Below are 20865 nucleotides of genomic sequence, written 5' to 3'. Positions count from 1 at the left end.
GAGGGCTACGGCCTCAGGATACAAGATTTGGTACCCATAAAAAGAATAGAAAAAGAACATCTTTCATTAAATTTGGCAATGATTTTCAGAAAAATGTTTTTGAAGAAAATTGTATTACATGGATTAATCTTCCAGGTATATTATTAGAGGAAGAATTGTGAAATATCTGCATAGGTCCTGCAGTGGAACAATGGGAGAACACTTAGGCAAAATTTTTTAAAAAAAGACATTTCCCTGGGAATTCTGAACATACTCCTAATTTATGAATGAAAGGAGGCCCTATAACCATCTGCTGGAGTACAGGGGCTCTATTTCTATGAAAAAATGAAACAGCTGGATTAGATTACTTTTCTTATCTGCATTTACTTTTACAATCTTTAGGAACCAATACATAAATTGTAATAAAGATTGAATAAAAGATAATGCTACAAAAACCACGCTCAAAAAATTAAATATAAACAGGGCTGTATGAATCCTTCTTTTCAAACTCTATTGCAAATTAAGGTCCTCTCACAAGTATCTCAGCTGTGGTAGATTCCTGAAAGCTTCTTGGTCAATTTTCACCAGGTGCTTTGTATTCTGAATCGAACTGGAAAGAGAAAGATGGAATAAATTTGAATTAATGGAGAAATAAGTGAGAGAATAGATGTTATTCAAAGAAGCAGACAAGAATCTGATTAATTAATAGCTTAATTATTTGTAAGTGATCTTTGGTTTGAAAATACAGTCGATTTGGACAAAATAAGAACTTACTGAATACTTCTCCCACTTTTCACATTGACCAACTGTACCCCTATCATCAGCTACAAGTATTGACATTTTGTTTGATGATCTGCAGACACGTCTAACTGTCCATGCTTTAGATATGAGGCTGAGCCCTAGGCACAAGTCAAGCTTCATTCCACCACAACAAATTCCACACATGTATACTTTTCATCTCAAATTGCTGAGTTGCTGTCAAGAGTGGAAATATGGGCTGATATAATTTTTTAACCTTGTTTAATTAAGGAACTGAGTCGATTATAGAATCCCTACAAGTTGGTCCAATGATTCACCGCAGGTTTGGAATCAAACGTGGACCACATGAGGACACTGTTTTAATTGTGATTTACTTGTCTCAAGGCCATTACTTTCTTCTTGATCACTTCAAACTTCAAAGCCTTCAGGGTATTTGTTTGTTAAGCCTTGTGTGTGTGCCAGATATCTTCTGTTGATTCCAAAGGATGTTGCAATGATTCAAGCAAGCAAATCTAATTTATACAAAACTTGAAAGATTAAGGGTTTTGTTGATCTTCTGCAGTATTCCTTTGAGAGATCATCAAAATGAACCAGAAAATGGCAGAGACCCAGTTGAGATAGATTTCAGCCATTTCTGAAGTTCATCTCTGTAAAACACCGCTATACCAATTTTCTTTTAGGTAAATAATACCAAATGACCATGAGACATAGGAGCAGAATTAGGCCATACGGCCCATCGAGTCTGCTCCACCATTCAGTCATGGCTGATTTATTATCCCTCACAACCCCATTCTCCTGCCTTTTCTCTGTAACCTTTAACACCCTGACTAATGAAGAAGTTATCAACCTCCACTTTAAATATTCCCAATGACTTGGCCTCCACAGTCTCTGTGGCAATGAATTACACAGATTCACTACCTTCTGGCTAAAGAAACTCCTCCTGACTTCTGTACAAAATGGACATCCTTCTATTCTGAGGCTGTGCACTCTGGTCCTAGACTCTACCACTACGGGAAACGTTCTCACCACATCAAATCTATCTAGGTCTTTCAATATTTGACAGGTTTCAATGAGATTTCCCCCTCATTCTTCTAATCTCCAGAGTATAGACTCAGAGCTGTCGAACACTCCCCATACATTAATCCTTTCATTCCTAAGATCATTCAAGTTAACTCGTCTGGACCCTCTCCAATGCTAGCACATCTTTCATTAATAACGGGCCTAAAACTGCCCATAATACTAAAAATGTGGTGTGACTAATACCTTATAAAGCCTCATATTCTAGTCCTCCTGAAATGAATGCTAACATTGCATTCTTACTACCTACTCAATCTACGAGTTAACCTTTAGGGATCGTGCACGAGGACTCCCAAGTCTCATAGCACCTCTGATTTTTGAATTTGCTCCGTGTTTAGAAAATAGCCAATGCCTTTATTCCTTCTACTAAAGTGCATGACCATACACTGCATTCCATCTGCCACTTCTCTGCCCATTCTCCTAATTTGTCCAAGCCCTTCTGCAGACTCTCTGCTTTCTCAGCGCTGCCTGCCCCTGCCCCTATCTTCGCATCATCTGCAAACTTGGCCGCAAAGCCATCAATTCCATCACCCAGATCATTGGCATATAACATAAAGAGAACCAGTTCCCATACTGGCCCCTGTGGAACACCACTAGTCACTGGTAGCCAACCAGAAAAGGCTCCCATTATTTCCTCTCTTTGCCTTTTGCCAAAGAGAAAATTAGCGGGGATGGGCATTCATGCCCAGAGTTCCTACTCTACTGGTTAAGTTGGAGCCACGTCTATCAACAGTGGTGGGAAACCTAGTACACAGAGTAAACCTCATGGGCAATTATCTGAATCCTCAAAAACATTATTTTATTTAAACACAAAATTCAAACTCAGGAGCTCTAATTCATTTGGTGAGCAGATGGTAGAAGTTACAAACTTTTGCAGCGGGCTTAAGGATGCAAACTAGTTTGTCTACTCTCTTCTTGCTGGAGAAATGCATTGCCACTAATGCTACTAATTGGCTAATCACCTCAGGCAGGCACCAGGTAAACATTTGAGATCAGCCCAGGGGATCAACGCTGGAAATTGGGCTAATTTTTCTGAAAGACAAAATTGCTTTTACTTTGCCTTCTAGCCCTTTTTCTGTTCCTCATTACAGAGTTCTGGAAGCAAAATTTCCCCTGCACGCTGCAAGATTTGGTAGAACATGCAATATAATATGGAACGGCCAAGAATTTAGACACCAACAGCATGCTAATGAAAAATGCTCCTTCAATTCAGTTCAGTCCAGTGGAGATAGTTGTTTAATTATCGAACGATATATCCTTGTCTGTATAAGTGTGGCACAGTAGCGTAGCAGTTAACGTAACGCCAGTATGGTGCCGACAATCACCAATTGGAGTTCAATTCCTGCTGCTGCCTGTAAGGAGCTCATACGTCCTCCCGTGACTGTGTGGTTTCTTCTGGGCACCCCAGTTCCTTCTCACATTCCATAGATGTACAGTTTGGGTTAATGAGCTGTGGGCATGATATGTTGGTACCAGAAGCCTAGTCCTGATTTGATCTGACATAAATGGCAGATTTCACTGTATATTTTGATGTGCATGTGACAAATAATGCTAATCTAATCTAATCCCACCATTTGCCCTAGATTAATATATTCCACCATTCACCTCGATCACTGCCATGGTATATATAGTCCCAATTTGCCTTTCATGGAAAATGCTCAATACCCATTGAAATTATATTTTTATCACTGTGTAAATAACCTGGAATTCAAAACTATCTTATGTGGTTAGTTCACAAGGGCCATAAATTTCTAACAGAAGGATACAGTTATGCCAGCAGAGCAATTAAATGTGGTCTCGTAGGTCTCCATGCAAAAAGGTCTGCAAGCTTCACTGCATCCTCATGGCTGAAATAATAGGTTGAGAAGGTGGCTACCTATGACTATTTTGAAAAAGGAATTGAAGTGTCCCTCAGAGGTCATACAACATGAATGTAGACCTTCACATGAGGTGGATGGTACTAAAGATGGTGCCCGTAGACGACTCCCCCCAGCTCATTCCAGGAGCTCGCCAATCGGCCTTGTTTCGATATGTCCAGGTTCGGCCTGGTCAGGTGACTTTGAGGCCTGGGTGGCCTTGTGGACATGAATTCTTGCTGGTGTTGCAGACTGAAGTGTAGTGGGACCCGGTAGATCGTAGACAGCAAGAGTGGCTGTCAGAGGGCTCTGCACTTGGTAATCGATCGATCGATCGCTCTCTCGATGATGAGGGAGAGTTTGCTGCTGATTCTCGAGTTGGGAACTCAAAATAAAAAGCAGTGTTTCAGACTGCAACATTGAAATAGCAACTATTGTCTCCCCTGTCTTCAAACTGTCTGAAGGAATGGCTCCCCTTGTATGTGAGAGAGAGTGCCTGTGGGATGTCGAAGATGTTGGAATGAATACCTAGTTTTTGATGTACTGTGGACCACAGTCTGTCTTTGGGGACCTTGCTGTTGCTTGCACAGTGGGTGGCAGGAACGTTGATGCTGTATGCTAAACATTTAAATACAGCATCTTCAGTCCTGCATCCTCACCCTGTTGAATTTTGCCTCTGTGGTACAATTTAACTTTGTGCTTTCTGCATTTGTACTTAATCATTGGCTTGTCCTTCCTTACATTCATGTTACATCCATCATCTGCTTGTAAACCTGCTGGCTCACCCTCAGCTCTATCATCCTGCTTCCCATCCCCCGCTATATTACTGTAGTTTAAACTATTAACCACAGATAAGATGAATGAACTTATTCTATTTCCCTGAATTAAGAAGTCAAGAACTAGAGGGCACAGGTTTAAAATAAGAGGGGAAAGAGTTAAGAGGAACATGATGAGCAATTTGTTTTACACAAAGGGTAGCACCTCTGTGGAATCAGCTACCAGAGGAAGTGGTTGAGGGAGGGACAGTAACAATTTTCAAAAGACAGTTAGAAAACAGATAGAAAGTATAGAAGGTTATGGGCCAAATACTAACAAAGTGAATAATCTTACTAACTTGGACGGGGCATCTTGGATGGCATGGGCCAGTTGGGCTGAAGGACCTGTTTCCCTGCTCTAAAACTCTATGGTACTATGGTTCTCTTAGCATTAGCAACACCTGCGCTGATGAGGTGAAAGACCAGGCCACAAAATTTAGAAATTGAGCTGCAAAGTTCACAAACCTAGCACCAATGCTTAAAAAGTTAGATCTTCTCTGTAAATTTTTTTGAACAAAGATTTATGTGAGAAAGCAGCTGCGAAGTTGCAGTAAACATTAATGGATTTGCTTGTCACATCTTCAGCCCTGTCCATCACCACTTTGCTTTCACTGCTAAGCTCAGGAAACAAACTGGTAAAATATTGAGGAGGAACTCAGCATGTCAGGCAGCATCTATGGAAAACGGTAAACAGTTGACATTTCAGACCAAGACCCTTACTCTTTTCCATAGATGTTGCCTGACCTGCTGAGTTTCTCCAGGATTTTGTGTGTGTTGTTTTTGATTTTCAGCATCTGTAGATTTTCTCTTATTTGTAGTACAGGTGCCCCTCAGGGCTGTGTACTAAGCCCCCTCCTTTACTGTCTGTATACCCATGACTACATCGCCACCCACAGCTCCAGTTAAATTTGCTGAAGACACTACACTGATTGGCCTAATCTCAAATAATAATGAGGCAGCCTATGGAGAGGAAGTCATCACCCTGACACAGTGGTGTCAAGAAAACAACCTCTCCCTCAACGTCGCAAAAACAAAGGAGCTGGTTGTGAACCACAGGAGGAATGGAGACAGGCTAACCGCTATTGACATCAATGGATCTGGGGCTGAGAGGGTGAACAGCTTTAAGTTCCTCGGCATAAACATCACCGAGGATCTCAGGTGGTCTGTACATACTGGCTGTGTGATTAAAAAAGGCATAACAGCACCTCTTTCACCTCAGATGGTCGAAGAAGCTCGTCATGAATCCCCAAATCCTAAGGACTTTCTGCAGGGGCACAATTGAGAGCATCCTGATCGGCTGTATCACTGCCTAATATAGAAACTGTACTTCCCTCAATCGCAGGTCTCTGCAGAAAGTGGTGCGGACAGCCCAGTGCATCTGTGGATGTGAACTTCCCACTATTCAGGACATTTACAAAGACAGGTGTATAAAACGGGCCCAAAGGATCATTGGAGGCCCAAATCACCCCAACCACAAACTGTTTCAGTTGTTACCATCTGGGAAACAGTACTGCAGCATAAAAGCCAGGACCAACAGGCTCCGGGACAGCTTCTTCCACCAGGCCATCAGACTGCTTACTTCATGCTGACACAACTGTATTTCTGTGTTATATTGACTATCCTTTTGTACATAATATTTATTACAAATTACTATAATTGCACATTTGAATGGAGACATAACAAAGATTTCTACTCCTCTTGTAATTGAAGAATGTAAGTAATAAAGTCAATTCAATTCAATTACCATATTGAAATTAGAAGCCCTTCTCTCCAGAGGGAGAGGTGTCCTTGCACACAAGTTAGATGTGGAAGCTGGCAAATTGTAGAACTGCACCCCTTCACTTCCAATGTTTTTAAACTCACATGCCCAAGGAGTTAAAATTTAATTCTTACATCTTGACTCCTTTAATCACATTAGTTTCAAGGTTCTATTAGATTGGCATTTGTAAAGTGATATTTACATCACTTACAGTTCTACTAAGTCCTGAAGATCGACAAAAGCTTGAGTTTCAATTCTCTCCAAGGAATCACTCTGCGAAATATCACTGAAATACAAGAAAATAATAAGTGAAATCAACCATTCCATGGATTGGGTAGTTGTAAAACTGTGACAATAAACAATAATTTTCTTGTTCTACTTCCAGCAGAGTGAAACTAGGTCTACGAATTGAGATTTGTACCAGTACCCTTTTATATGAGGTTAACATTGACATCAACATTGAGGTCACACTTCAGTCTCATTCTTTCCTTTCTACTTCCTTATCGCTACCTTCCAGTACATCTATCACATCCAGAACTGCGTAGGAATTTCCTTTATAGGGAAGACCAAAACTGTCTTTGCAATCATCACAAATTCTGCACCACAGCCACCTGTCACATCCATGTCAACAATATCTAAACCTGATCCAGTTTAAGATTGCATTGCTGGGTTTAACATTATCCCCAAAGTAATCTTACAAAATTGCCATTCGTAAATCTGCCAAATAACCTCCATAACAATGCCTAATCCTATTCCTGGTTTGCACAATCTGCTGCTCATGCCTTTGTTATCTCCAACCTTGAAGCCTATCTTCTCTCACTCTACCCTCTGTAACCTTGACGCTACTCAAAATTCTGCTGCCAAAATCCTGACTTTTGATGAAGTTACATTCACCTTTAACCACTTTAGTGACTTCAAACCTAAATTGGTGTCTGATTAATTAGCAAACCAATTTAAAAATTCTCACCTGTAAACTAGACAGTTTAATGCTTTCATTTATCATTTATTCAGGTTTATCCACTTCACCACAACCACATGGCAGGCAACATGCGATTTTGTAATACACGAAACTTTAGTCGATTCACAATAGCGATTGTGAAACCATCACTATTGAAAGCTGGTCTCTTCTTTGAACCTCAGTTGATCATGCTGCATTTGTAGGAAGTGAAATGGAGTAAGTGTTTCTAGTCAAAGGCCCTATATCACAAAGGTTTCTCTTTCGACTGATACTGCCTGACCTGCTGTAATATTAAGTGTTATTTTAGATTTCCATAATCTGCAGTTTTAAATTTTTGTTTGCTTATCATCCCTCCATGTAACAGCAAGCAGTGGAAAGTTAAGATCAAGTTTTAGAACTCTCATGGACAGAAAATTGACTATTTTTACTTTGGAGGAACTACTATAATTGTCATTAATTACAGGCCATAGAGTTGCAAACTCAAAGCTAATATTGAACCATACCCTTTTGGTAATTCGGATATTTCAAAGTCAAAGTAAAATCTATTACCAAAATATGCATATGTTACCATATACTACCTTGAATTTTATTTTCTTACAGGCATTCACTGGTAAATAAAGAAATACTATAGAATTTATGAAAAAAATACATAAATAAAGATAGAAAAACAACCAGACACGAGGAAATCTGCAGATGCTGGAAATTCAAGCAACACACACAAAAAATGCTGGTGAATGCAGCAGGCCAGGCAGCATCTATAGGAAGAGGTACAGTCAACGATTCGGGCCGGGACCCTTCGTCAGGACTCAGGGTCCCAGCCCAAAATGTTGACTGTACCTCTTCCTATAGATGCTGCCATAGAAAAACAACCAAGGAGCAAAAGACAAATAGTACAAATAAAAAAAATACAGAGAACATGAGCTGTAAAGAGTCCTTGATAGTGAGTCTGTAGGTTGTAAAATCAGTTCAGAGTAGTGGTGAGCAAAGTTATCCACACTATTTAAGGAGCTAGATGGTTGTGGAGTAATAATTTGTATTGGTCATTACAGGTTTAATGTCATAATTGTTTGAAAAGATAGGTATTATTGACTCTTACATACAATTAAACAATCTATTCCTGGAACATGTCCTTTTGCTGTGATGATTAATTTTTAAGATTTCATGATGGCCCCTTCTTGAGCAATATCAATCATTCCCGTATAACACAAAACCTAAGGATGCAATTACAGGATTTGTGCAAGTCCAACAAATTATGTTCAATGTCATGAGAAAATGTTATTCCCATCTTTGTAACTGAACTGACATGCACAGTGAAAGAGCCATATCTCACTTTACTGCAGCTTTGATTTTGCTCAATGTCATAGTTTTGAGCACCATTTCAGGCTTACACAATGTACGTACAATTTCACAACCACTTCTTCATGACAGATAGGTTCATCTGTAGGCAAGGGATGGCAAAAAAGGATAAAACTTCCTAAATTGAAATCATGCTCTTGGGGGGTCTAAGTAATAATTACATGATGTGACCGAGCAGATTAATTGCGACTTGTTAAAAATTTAAAACCTTGTTTTTTTAATGTTACCATGGAAGCATAGTGGTTAGCATAACGCTTTACAATACTGGTGTCCTGGTACAATTCTCACTGCCAATAAGGAGTTTGTACATTCTCCCCATGACCGTGTAGGTTTCCTCCGGGTGTTCCAATTTCCTCCCAAAGTCCAAAGAGGCACCAGTTGGTGGTGTAATCACTGTTAATCACTGTAAACTGTCCCATGATTAGGCTTGGATTAAATCAGGGGATTGTTGGGTGGCGTGGTTCAAAGGTCAGAAAGGGCCTATACAGCGCCGCATCTCAATAAAAGAAAAAAATACTGAGGTACAGATGAAAGTGTAAGATGGCCACATTACAGTGTATTTCTTGATCTAGCCGTTGGTACTTCTTGGGCGTAAGAAAAAGGCTGGCTAATCAGTATTTGTATATTTTTATTCAGCCAGAAAAGAAGCAAGACCAACTCTGTGTTTGTGTTTACATTGGTTGAGTAGCTTTTTGTGTTTAGTAAGTCACAGTATATCTTACAGTTAAACTCAGTTGGATCAAATGGTCTGCAGATCTGCGAGTGTTCTTTGCATTTTCAGGAGGTACATATTTATTGCTCCCCACTGAATGCCCACTCTTCATTCCATGCTACATATTTCTTCCAATACCATGGACTCTTGGGCACTAGACTTTTATGTGCCACCTTGTCAAATCATTAAACTCTGTACATTGGATTTACTTTCTGCTACACACATTTGCTGATAGTTTTGGCCCCTTTCTGTTTTGCTCTTCATGCACCCCCTCACTGTTTAGTGCCATTCCTCTCTCATCCTTTTTGATTTATTCAACTAGAATCTTCTCCATTCCAGTTAGTTCAAAGCCCCGTCAATATTCTAGTTTATGCAAGAAGAAGCTGAGAAAGATCATTCACTCAGTGGTTCTAGCTGAACATTCGCAGTGTGTTTAATATAACTAAATCAGTGATGTATCCATGCAGTAAGTGAACTTTACTGATATTGGAAGATTTTTCAAGTTTGCCATTGGCTAAATTTGCTGTTTGACTGAGAACACATACAACCTTTGCAGATATGACAAATAACTGAAGAATTTGACACTATAGTCATTGAAAATTCACTTGTCTCTGTTCAGTATGAGACTAATTTCATTTCAACTTGAAATGATGTAAACATGCTTCGAATCACATTTAAATTATTCCTATTCCTTGATTTCTTAATCCATATCAGCATATTACTCTCCATCTCTACAAACTCTAACCTTGTTGATCAATCTGTGTGCAACTGCATTGAAAATCTTCTGAAAACCAAATGTCCCACCTCCACTGGCTCTTCCTACTTATGACATCATCAAAGAACCCCAGTTTATTTGTCAAATATAATCTTCATTTCATAGATCCATCCATCCTTAAAAAGAGGGGTCATATTTGCTAACTTCCAAAGTACAGGGACAATTCCAGAACCTGTGAAATTTTGGAAGATGATAAGCAGCAAATCCATCATCTCAGAAGCCACCCTACATCCCTTAGGACTGATCAGTTTTTGATCTCACCTATTATCTGGTACTTTTTTCTAAACAATACTTATTTCCTTCATTTGTATACCTCCAGATCGCAGGTATTTCAGGCAGGTTTATTGTACATTCTTTGATGACAGGCACAAAGAAGTTGCTAATTCCTCGACAATTTCCTTATACCACAGTATAAATTTTTGTCTCTGACCATAAAGGATCCACTTCTACGCTTGCTTGTATTTTTTTTTAAGAGTCATAGAGAACTACAGCACAGAAACAGGCCCTTTGACCTATGTAATCCATACCGAAAGCATTTAAACTGCCTACTTCCATCAATATGTACTGGGACCATAGCCCTCCATAACCCTACCGTCCATGTACCTTTTCAAACTTCTTAAACATTGAAATGAGCTCACATGCACCATCTGTGCTGGCAGCTCATTCAACACTCCCACAACCCTCTGAGTGAAGAGCTTTCCCCTCATGCTACAGTTAAACTTTTCACCTTTCACCCTTAACCCATGACCTCTGGTTGTAGACCCACCCAACTTCAGTGGAAAAATCCTGCTTGCATTAACCTCACCTATAGCCCTCATAATTTTGTATGCCTCTATAAATCTCCTTTCAATCTTCTTAAGTTCTAAAGAATAAAGTCCCATCCTGTTCAATCTTCCCTTAATCTCAAGTCCTCCAAACCTGGCAACATCCTTATAAACTTTCTATACACCCCTTCAACCTTGTTTTCATCTTTTCTGTGGGTAGGTGAGCAAAACTGCACACAATACTCCAAATTAGGCCTCACCAACATCCCATCTCCTGTACTCAATACTTTGATTTATAAAAGCCAATGTGCCAAAACCTTTCTTTATGACCCTATCTATTTGCGACACCACTTTCAATGAATCATGGACCTGTATTCCCAGATACCTTTGTTCCACCACAATCCTCATTTCCCTACTGTTTACTGTGTAAGACCTACCCTGGTTGGTCCTACTGAAGTTCAAAATCTTGCATTTGTCGGCATTAAATTCCATCTGCCATTTCCCAGCCCATTTTTTTCTGGCTGATGCAGATCACTTTGCAAGCTATGATAGCTTTCCTAGATGTCCACCACACCCCCAAACTTGCTATCGTCCAGAAATTTGCTGATCCAGTTAACCATATTATCATCCTGATCATTGATATACTGCAGATGACAAACAACAATGGATCTGGCACTGATTCCTGCAACACACCACAAGTCACAAGCCACAAGCCTCCAGTTAGAGAGGCAACCATCTACTACCACTCTCGGGCTTTTCCTACAAAGCCAATATCTAATCCAATTTACTAACTCATCTTGAATGTTGAATGACTGAACCTTTCTGACCAATCTCCTATGTAGGACCTTGTCAAATGCCTTGCTAAAGTCCATGTAGACAACATTCACTGCCTTGCCTTCATCCACTTCCCTGGTAACTTCCTCAAAAAACTATAAGATTGGTTAGGCATGGCCTATCCCACACGAAGCCATACTGACCATCTTTAATCAGTCCATGTCTATTCAAATACTCATATCTGGTCCCTTAGAATACCTTCTAACAACTTTCCCACATCTGACATCAGATTCACCGGCCTATAATTTCCCGGTTTATATTTAGGGCTTTTTTTAAACAGTGGAAGAACTTCAGCTATTCTCCAATCCTATGGTACCTGTCCTATTGGTAAAGGTGATTTAAATATGCCTGCTAGGCCCCTGGCAATTTCTTCATTTACCTCCCGTAGGGTCCAAGCGAAAACCTTGTCAGGCCCGGGGGAGTCATCCGCCCTGATTTGCCTCAGGATAGCAAACACCTCCTCCTCTGTAATCTATACAGAGTCCATGAATAATCTATACAGAGTCCATGAAGTTAATGCTGCTTTGTCTCACTTCTATAGACTCTGTGTCTATCTCCAGAGTACATACAGATGCAAAAAAATTATTTAAGATCTCCCCCATCTGGTTTTGCTGCACTCATGGATTAACATTCTGATCTTCCAGAGGACCAATTTTGTCCCTTGCAATCCTTTGGTTCTCAAAATATCTGTAGCATCCCTTAGGATTCTCTTCAACATCTGCTAGAGCAACTTCATGCCTTCTTTTAACCCTCTTAATTTCTTTCTTAAGTGATCTCTTGCATTTCTTATACTCCATAAGCACTTCATTTCTTCCTACCTGCCTATACCTGCTATGCATCTTTTTTTTTCTCTCAACCAGGGCCTTAATACCTCTTGAAAACCAAGGTTCCCTGCACTTGTCATCTTCACCTTTGACTCTCACAAGCACATTCAAGCTTTGTACTCTCAAAATTTCACTTTCGAAGGCCTCCCACTAACCAAGTACACCTTTGCCAGTAAACAGCCTGTCCCAATCCACACTTAGCAGGTCATTTCTGATACCATCAGAATTGTCCTTACTCCAATTTAGAATCTCAACCTGCAGACCAGACCTACCATTTTGCATATTTACTTTGAAAATAATGGCATTGTGGTCACTAGGTGCAAAGTGTTCCCCTACACAAACTTCTGTCAGCAGCCCTCTCTCATTCCCTCACAGCAGATCCAGTATCACACACCCTCACATTGGGACTTCTACACACTGATGAAGGAAACTTTCCTGACCACATCTGACAAACTCTATCCCATCTAGTCCCTTTACAGTATGGGATTACCAGTCGATATACGGAAAGCTAAAATCACCTACTGTAACAACCTTATGTTTCTTGCAAAAGTATGTGATCTCTTTACAGATTTGTTCCTCTAAATCACTAGGACTGTTGAGTAGTCTGTAATAAAGCCCCATTAACATGGTCATACCTTTCTTATTTCTGAGTTCCACCCATAACGCCTCACTGGACGATTTTCCAGTCAATCTTGATGGAGCACTGCCATGACATTTTCCCTGACTAGCAAGGCCACCCCTTCTCATTTAATCCCTCCCAGTCTGTCATGTCTAAAACAACGGAACCCCAGAATACTGAGCTCCTAGTTCTATCACTCCTGCAGCCAAGTCTCACTAATGGTTATAATATCATAATTCCAGGTGTTGATCCATGCCCTGAGCTCAGCTGCCTTTCCTATGATATTTCTTGCATCGACATATATGTATTCCAGGACATTAGTCGTACCATGCTCAACCTCTTGACTCCTGACTTTGTCTGAGGTCTTATGAACATCAGTCTCCAAAACTTCCCCGTGAACTGTTCTGGCACTCTGGTTCCCAACTCCCTGCAGCTCTAGTTTAAACCCCACCGTGCAGCATTAACAAACCTTCCCACCGGGATATTAGTCCCCTCCAGTTCAGGTGCAAACCGTCCCTTCTATATAGGTCCCACCTTCCCTCTAAGAGAGCCCAATGACCTAAAAATCTTATACCCTCCCTTCTACAACAACTCCTTAGCCACGTGTAAAACTGTATAATTTCCTAGTTCTGGCCTCAGTAGCACATGGCATGGGTAGCAAACCTGAGATCACAACCCTGGGGTCTTGCCGTTTTACATAGCACCTAATTCCCTATGAAGAACCTTGTTTTCTTTTTACATATCTATTAAAGCTTTTGCAGTCTGTTTTATGTATCATCCTAGCTTACTGTTACATTCTGTCTTCCTTTTCTTTTTCAATTCCTTGGTCCTCTAAACCCTAAAACGTTCATGACCCTCAGGCCTATTGTCAACTTTTAAGCCTCTTCATTGCATATACTACTATCTATCATTTCTGCTGTCAGCCAGTTATGCACCGTTTTCCTTAAAGGAATATAATTTCTTTGTGAATTATGCATTATTTCCGTAACTGCTAGTCATTTCTTTGCCTTTCAACGTATTTTCTCAGTCGCTGTAAAATAATGTTGGGGTCACTTCATGCTGAAGACCCATTTACACCATGAACATCAATTTATTCCTATTTTGTTGCTCAGAAAGAGATCTAAAATATTTTTTCTCTTATCAATTGTTTCTTCCTTAAAGCACAGAATGCATCAGTCACATGCACATATTCTGCTGCGGAGTGAAATGTGCAGTCTGTGCAGAGTTTGCCACAGTCATCAGAAGTAGGTGATATTGCTCCATAAATACCCTGGAATTCTTCACCACCGTAACATAATAAGAGAACTTCTTTTCTCTTTCAGTCTGGAGAATCAGCTTATATACATTCCATGAATTTGACTTCTAGCTTCTCTCTGCTAATTGGACATATGTAAAGTTCCCCATGACTATCGGTACAGTCCTAAAGTAAATTAAATCATATTTACAGGATGCACTAGTTTGTATCGGTTGGTAGCTGCATATCTGACCGAACAAAAATGACATGCAGAATGCCTCAAGGGGCGATACTAGGGCCTCCTCTCTTCAACACATACATACTCCCTCCAGCTCAAATCACGGGAAGCAACAAAATACTTTACCTTAATAATGCGGATGACACTCAGATTTATGTAACAGTGTCATCAAGTGACTATAGAATCACTAAAACAAAAGGTACTGAAAGATTGGTGATTGGGTGAGCCAAAATTTCCTCCAGTTAAACAATGAGAAAATTGAAATAATTGGTTTTGGTGCCAAAAAAGAATGATTAAAAGTCAGTGCTCACTTAGAATCCATGTCATTACAGACCATAAACCAAGCCAAAAACCTTGGTGTTGTGATGGACTCCAATGTAAATTTTCACTGCCACATTAAGACAATTACAAAGTCAGCCTACTAAACACCTTAAAAGTATAGTGAGAGTTAAAGAGCTTATGTCTCAGCAAGATCTAGAAAAACACATTCATGCATTTTTTAGTAGTCTTGACTACTGTAAGTGGAGAGTCCGTCATTGTGCCTGACGCCAGCCCCCTAGGCCTGAGTCGACGTAGTAGTAGTGACTACTGTAAAGGCGTTTTCACAGGTCTCTGTAAAAGATCTCTCAGACAGCTGCAGCTGATTCAGACCACTGCTGCTAGAGTCATCACTAAGACCAAGAAAGTAGAACATATCACTCCAGTTCTCAGATCACTAAACTGGCTTCCTGTTCACCAGAGAACTGACTTTAAAATATTACTGCTGGTTTATAAGGCACTGAATGGTCTACAGCCAAAATACATCTCCGATCTCTTGCTGCATTATGAATCTTCCTGAGCTCTCAGGTCATCGGGGTGAGGTCTGCTTACCGTCCCCAGCGTCAAAACTAAACATGGTGAAACAGCTTTTAGTTACGATGCTCCACGTATCTGGAATAAGCTTCCACAGGATCTGAAGTCAGTCCCAAATTTAAGCTCTTTTAAAGCTTTTCTTTGCACTGTAGCTTTTAATTAGAATCTCCTGCACTGTATTTATCATATCTATTTGTGTGATTTTTTTCTTTTATACATTGTCTGAAATTAGATGTTTGATTTTTATATCTTGTTCTATGTTGAACTGCCTCATATTTGAAAAGTGCTATACAAGTAAACTTGCTTTTTTGCCTACCCAATTATATACGCCTCCAATCAACTGAGAAGCCGGTGGTGAGAAGCTACAATTTGCAGGATGATGCCTTTAAATCAAAATTCAGCCTGTAGGTAGTCAATATCACAACCCCAATTTGGTAGCCTAAAAATAACACTTACAAATGTTTTCAGGTTCTTCTCACAGTTGTATCTTGTGGACTTTCATCATGTGGACACACAATCATCTGGAAGTGACAATGATCTGATAGAGGTGTATAAGATGATTAGAGGCATTGATCGTGTGGAGAGCCAGAGGCTTTTTCCCAGGGCTGAATGGCTAACACAAGAGGGCACAGTTTTACGATGCTTGGAAGTAGGTACAGAGGAGATGTCAGGGGTAAGTTGCTTTTTTTTTTAAAAAATGCAGTGAGTGGCGAGTGTGTGGAATGGGCTGCCGGTGACAGTGGTGGAGGCAGATACGAAAGGGTCTTTTAAGAGATTCCTGGACAGGTACATGGAGCTCAGAAAAATAGAGGGCTATGGGTAGCCCTAGGTAATACAGGTAAGGACATGTTCGGCACAGCTTTCTGGGCCAAAGGGCCTGTATTGTGCTGTAGGTTTTCTATGTTTCTATGATCTTAATTCAAGCAACTCAGGCAATTTTAAATCCTTTTTATGGGCTTTCCAGCCAACCATATGCATGGTGACCTTTTTTTTAAAAAAAATCAAACTACACTAATCTCCTTTGATCTCATTAGGATTGTATTCTTCCTTGCCTTGCCTAATACAGCATTCCCTAGCGAAGCTGAGGCACTTGTGTGTGTTCTTCATGGTTGCATCAATATGTTTGCCCTAGGACAGAACCTCTGAGATGTTGATGTCCAGGAACTTGAAACTGGTCACCCTTTCCACCAGTGACCCTTCAATGAGGACTGGTGTGAAGTCCACAAGTTCCTTGGTCTTGCTGACATTGAGTGTGAAGTTGTTGTTGTGACAGCACTGAATCAGCTGACCTATCTCACTTTTGTATGCCTCCTCATTCCTCCTTAAACCTCTGCACCTTTTGTCTCTTCTTTAATAATAAACACCTCCGTTGGACCAATCTTTAGTTCATTTGATCTATTATGCGTGGCCTCTCAGACCATCAGCTGTAGTGCATGTATCAGAATATTCTAGATGCTCATGTCTATCTACTATTGCACAGAAGTACAAAATGTGCTGGAGACAAATGGCAGCATTTTTTACCTTGTGCCTCTGCTCTTAGTTGGAAACCTGGACAAGACTTATGCATCTACTGCAGTGTCAACACATCTGCACGGAGAAAATGACCTTAATTATACTGCATGTGAAGTTATTTATTTAACTTAATACGTAATATTAAGTAGAATACAGTTTTTAGTCATTTAAAACATTAAACTATGTGTTCTTTGATTGTTTCTATGCACCTCTGAGAGACTTGGAAGCATTCTAAAAGGCTTTTCTTAGCACAAACTGCCTTAAGACTGTCACAAGCTTGAGCATCTATTACCTACTCTTCTGGTAGTGACCACCGCAGAGGGTAGAGGCCCATGCAGGAGCTGTGTGGCCACTGAAGATTAGTTTGGCTTGGACCTTCCAAAAGGCAAATACTAGGCATAGGCTTAGTCAAGCATAAACATCCCAAATTACGTCTTTTCGTGGTTAGATGTTAACTTTTGTTTGATAATTTTCCTTGAAGCACCTTGAGGCATTCTGTTGAGTAAAATAAGCTTTATTAAGTTTTGTGAATTATTTGCCTTGGTCACTATTCTTTGGAAGGCATTGAACATTATATACAGATGAATATTGAATAAAAATGCCTGAAATAAATGTTTTATTATAATAATTATTTTATTTATGTAAAACACTGAAAAGATATACTTTAACACTGAAGGAACAAAAATCTGGAACAAAAATGTGAAATTAACATCAAATACATCTGAGGTAAATAGGCACTATACGTTTAAGCAAAATTTTCAGTATTTGAATTCACTGAAACTGCTGCCACAGAAAGTATTTCAATATAAAGTTTTAGTACTGGTGAGAAGGAGGAGCAGTAATAAATAAAAAGCTCCAATCTACAGATGCTGCCTGGCCTGCTGAGTTCCTCCAGCATTTTGTGTGTTTTACTCTGGATTTCAAGCATCTGCAGAATCTCGTGCTTACGTTTTCAAATGGCCATTAGACATAGTATGTCCACCTGAAATTTTAGGAGAAAATTTATAGCTTTTTAAATGTGGTAAACTTGAGGAAATTTGTAAGCTCTTCCTTTGGAGCACCTTGTCATGTTAATGAGAGGTAACGATCTCACCAGAAGTTCCACTAATAAACAACTCGCACAAAAGATCAATTAAACTTTGGTATACTTGCTTAAGTCATTACTTACATGAAAATCAACTGACCTTCTATGCTGAATTTAACACTACATTGCAATTTCAATCCTTCCTGCTTTTTCAGGCTGCTCCAAAACATTTAATTTTATATTTTGATAGACAGTATCATGCTTGCTTATCTGACTCAATTTGTTCTGATCTCATGCAGCAGTACATGGTGTTCAAAGCGAGTGGTGACATATCTATTTGAATATAATAATCTACATGAAAGTAAGATAAATCTTTTGCTATATTAAGGCTTCTCTGGTCATGGACACCAGCTGGTTTGAAGAGTTCAGATCTAACCATTGAATTCCAGTCACTCAAAACCACACAGTGAAATAGGAATGGAAAGGGTCAGGAGTTTAAAATTCCTTGGCATTAACAAATCAGAAGATCAGTCCTGGGACCAGCACACAAGTGTCATCACAAAGGCAGCACACCACCAATTCTCCTTTCTCAGAAGTTTGCTTAGATTCAGTATGTCACCAAAAGATGTACAGGTGCAGAGTGTCAAAGTTGAAAGTACATTTATTATCAAAGTACACATACTTTGAGAATCATCTCCTTACAAACCAAAGAAACCAAATAGACCCATTTAAAAAAAAAGACTGTCAAACACCGAATGTGCAGGAAAGAAACAAAATCGTACAAACAATAAAAGTAAGGAAATAACATTCAGAACTGAAGTCCATGAAAGTGAGCCGGCAGCCCCAAAACCAGTCATCACTGTATCCGATCCAGGAGCCCGAGAGCTGCAGGTCACAGTGCAGAGATGAGTAAACCTCTCGGAACACCGGACCGCCCCTCTCCTCTGGCCCTGACATCCTGACCTTTTGGCCCAACCTCAGGTTGTTCCCCTCACTCTTGGACTCGGGCCCCGCTGTTTTTGATATGCTCTCAGGCCTGGGTACTGCCACCTTGTTTTGGCCTAAACACAACCTTTCCAATCTGGCCTGGCACTTAAATCATCCAAACAGCAGGTTGAGCCTCACGCTCAGGCCCCAGTGCCTCACCTTGTTTCTGCTGCGTCAAATCGCCTCCAAATCTGCCGCGGCAATGTCCAAACACTGGCTCATTCCTGGTTCTTGAGCCTGGGCCCTGCCGCCTTGACTCTGCCACATCGGATTGCCTCCGAGTCCGCTCCAGCAATGGCCAAGCACTGGCTCATTGAGTGTTCTCAGGCCTGGGCCTCGCTGCCTTGATTTGGCTTGTACTCGCCATGCTACAACCATCCTGCACCTTTGAGATTTCAGTTCACACTGTAAAAATATCATATAGGTGGTTCTAAAGCTCAGCTCCATTGGGAAAATTACTGGCTATTGATCGTAGTGATCATATCTGAGAAAAAGTGTGTTTAATACAGTAATTTCTAGTTTGTTTGCTGCCAGTAAGTCAGCACTGCGCTTCACCAGCGCAATCCTCCACCATGGAGTTAGGATACTGGTTGTATTACAGTCTGGTATAGAACCACCAATGCCTGGGAATGGAGAAAGCTGCAGAAAGTGGTGGATACAACCCAGTCCATCACAGGCAAAGCCCTCTCCACTATTTACGTGGAGCACTGCCACAAGAGAGCATCAAAGACCCTTGCCATCTAGGCCAAGTCCTCTTCCTGCTTCTACCATCGGGAAGGAGGTACAGAAGCATCAGGTCCCACACCATCAGGTTTAGGAACATCTATTACACTATAACGATCAGACTCCTGACCAGTGTAGATAACATTATTCTCCACCACTCTGAACCTACCGATTCTACAACCTTTACAACTCATGTTCTCAGTATTATTTTTATTTCCACAGTGCGTTTTCTTTTGTGCATTGGTTGTCAGTCTTTGTCCCTCTATGTGTAGTTTTTTCATGAAATTCTATTGCATTTCTTTTTTTATCCTGCAAATGCCTGCAAGAAAATTAATCTCAAGGTAACATACGGTATCAAATTCATCCTTTGATAATAAATTTACTTTGAACTTTGAATATTCAGTAATCCCAAGCATAGAATTCTAAGTACACTCTAATCCTTCTGAAAGTATAGAGTTCTAATAGACAGAACTAATTCTTATTCAAGCCCTGAACATAAAATTCCAATTGATTATATTTTTCATTCTATTTCAGTATACTGAATTAAAATGTACTATGAACCTTGTTATTCTTCCTTCAATATACCAATAATATCCCAGTTTTTCATATCAATCAAAAGGTGGTGATCAATCAGCATATAGGAAGGAAATTGAAGATATGGCTGAGTGGTGCCACAACAACAACCTCTCACTCAATGTTAGCAGGACCAAGGAGCTGATTATTGACCTCAGGAGAAGGAAACCATAGGTCCATGAGACAGACTTCATCGGAGTATCAGAGGTGGAGAGAGAGTGTTAGAAACTTTAAATTCCTATGTGTCTTTATGTTGGAGGACCTATCCTTGTCTCAGCATGTGAGTGCAATTATGAAAAAAGCACTTAAGGTTTCCTAATTGTTTCTATACTGGATCATACCTTTCACTCCACTGTAATCGTCGGAGAGCAGTTCTCCTTTAGAAGGCCGACTGCCAGCTCATCAGGGAAGCCGAAGACACTGCCCTGCACATTGTTTAGGGCTTCTCCCATTGCAACTGGATGGCTGCGGCATCTGAATAACTTCGAAAATCGATGAGGCCCAGCTTAACGATTTCCAAAGCTGAGAATTAAAATGAGTGTCTTTAATATTCACAAATGCTCCAAGTCACTTGGAAGTAGCTGCCGCTGCTACTGTGTGATCCAGAATCTCCGGAGGAGGAGGCCCCGAGTCCT

General features: G+C 40.2%; 1 protein-coding gene across 1 annotated transcript in view; it reads right to left on the bottom strand.

Moving 5' to 3' along the window:
* Nucleotides 1-20865, bottom strand: part of LOC140201992 (lutropin-choriogonadotropic hormone receptor-like) — a 76291-nt gene that overhangs the window by 42793 nt on the left and 12633 nt on the right. Inside the window, exon 3 of the mRNA XM_072266859.1 lies at nt 6457-6531. Within this exon, the coding sequence (XP_072122960.1) occupies nt 6457-6531 (75 nt within the window). The remainder of the gene's footprint in view (nt 1-6456; nt 6532-20865) is intronic.

Source organism: Mobula birostris, chromosome 8 (assembly GCF_030028105.1).
Source record: "Mobula birostris isolate sMobBir1 chromosome 8, sMobBir1.hap1, whole genome shotgun sequence".
Classification (NCBI taxonomy): domain Eukaryota; kingdom Metazoa; phylum Chordata; class Chondrichthyes; order Myliobatiformes; family Myliobatidae; genus Mobula; species Mobula birostris.
Note: the sequence above shows the minus strand (reverse complement) of the source record. Positions and strands in the feature narration are given on the sequence as shown.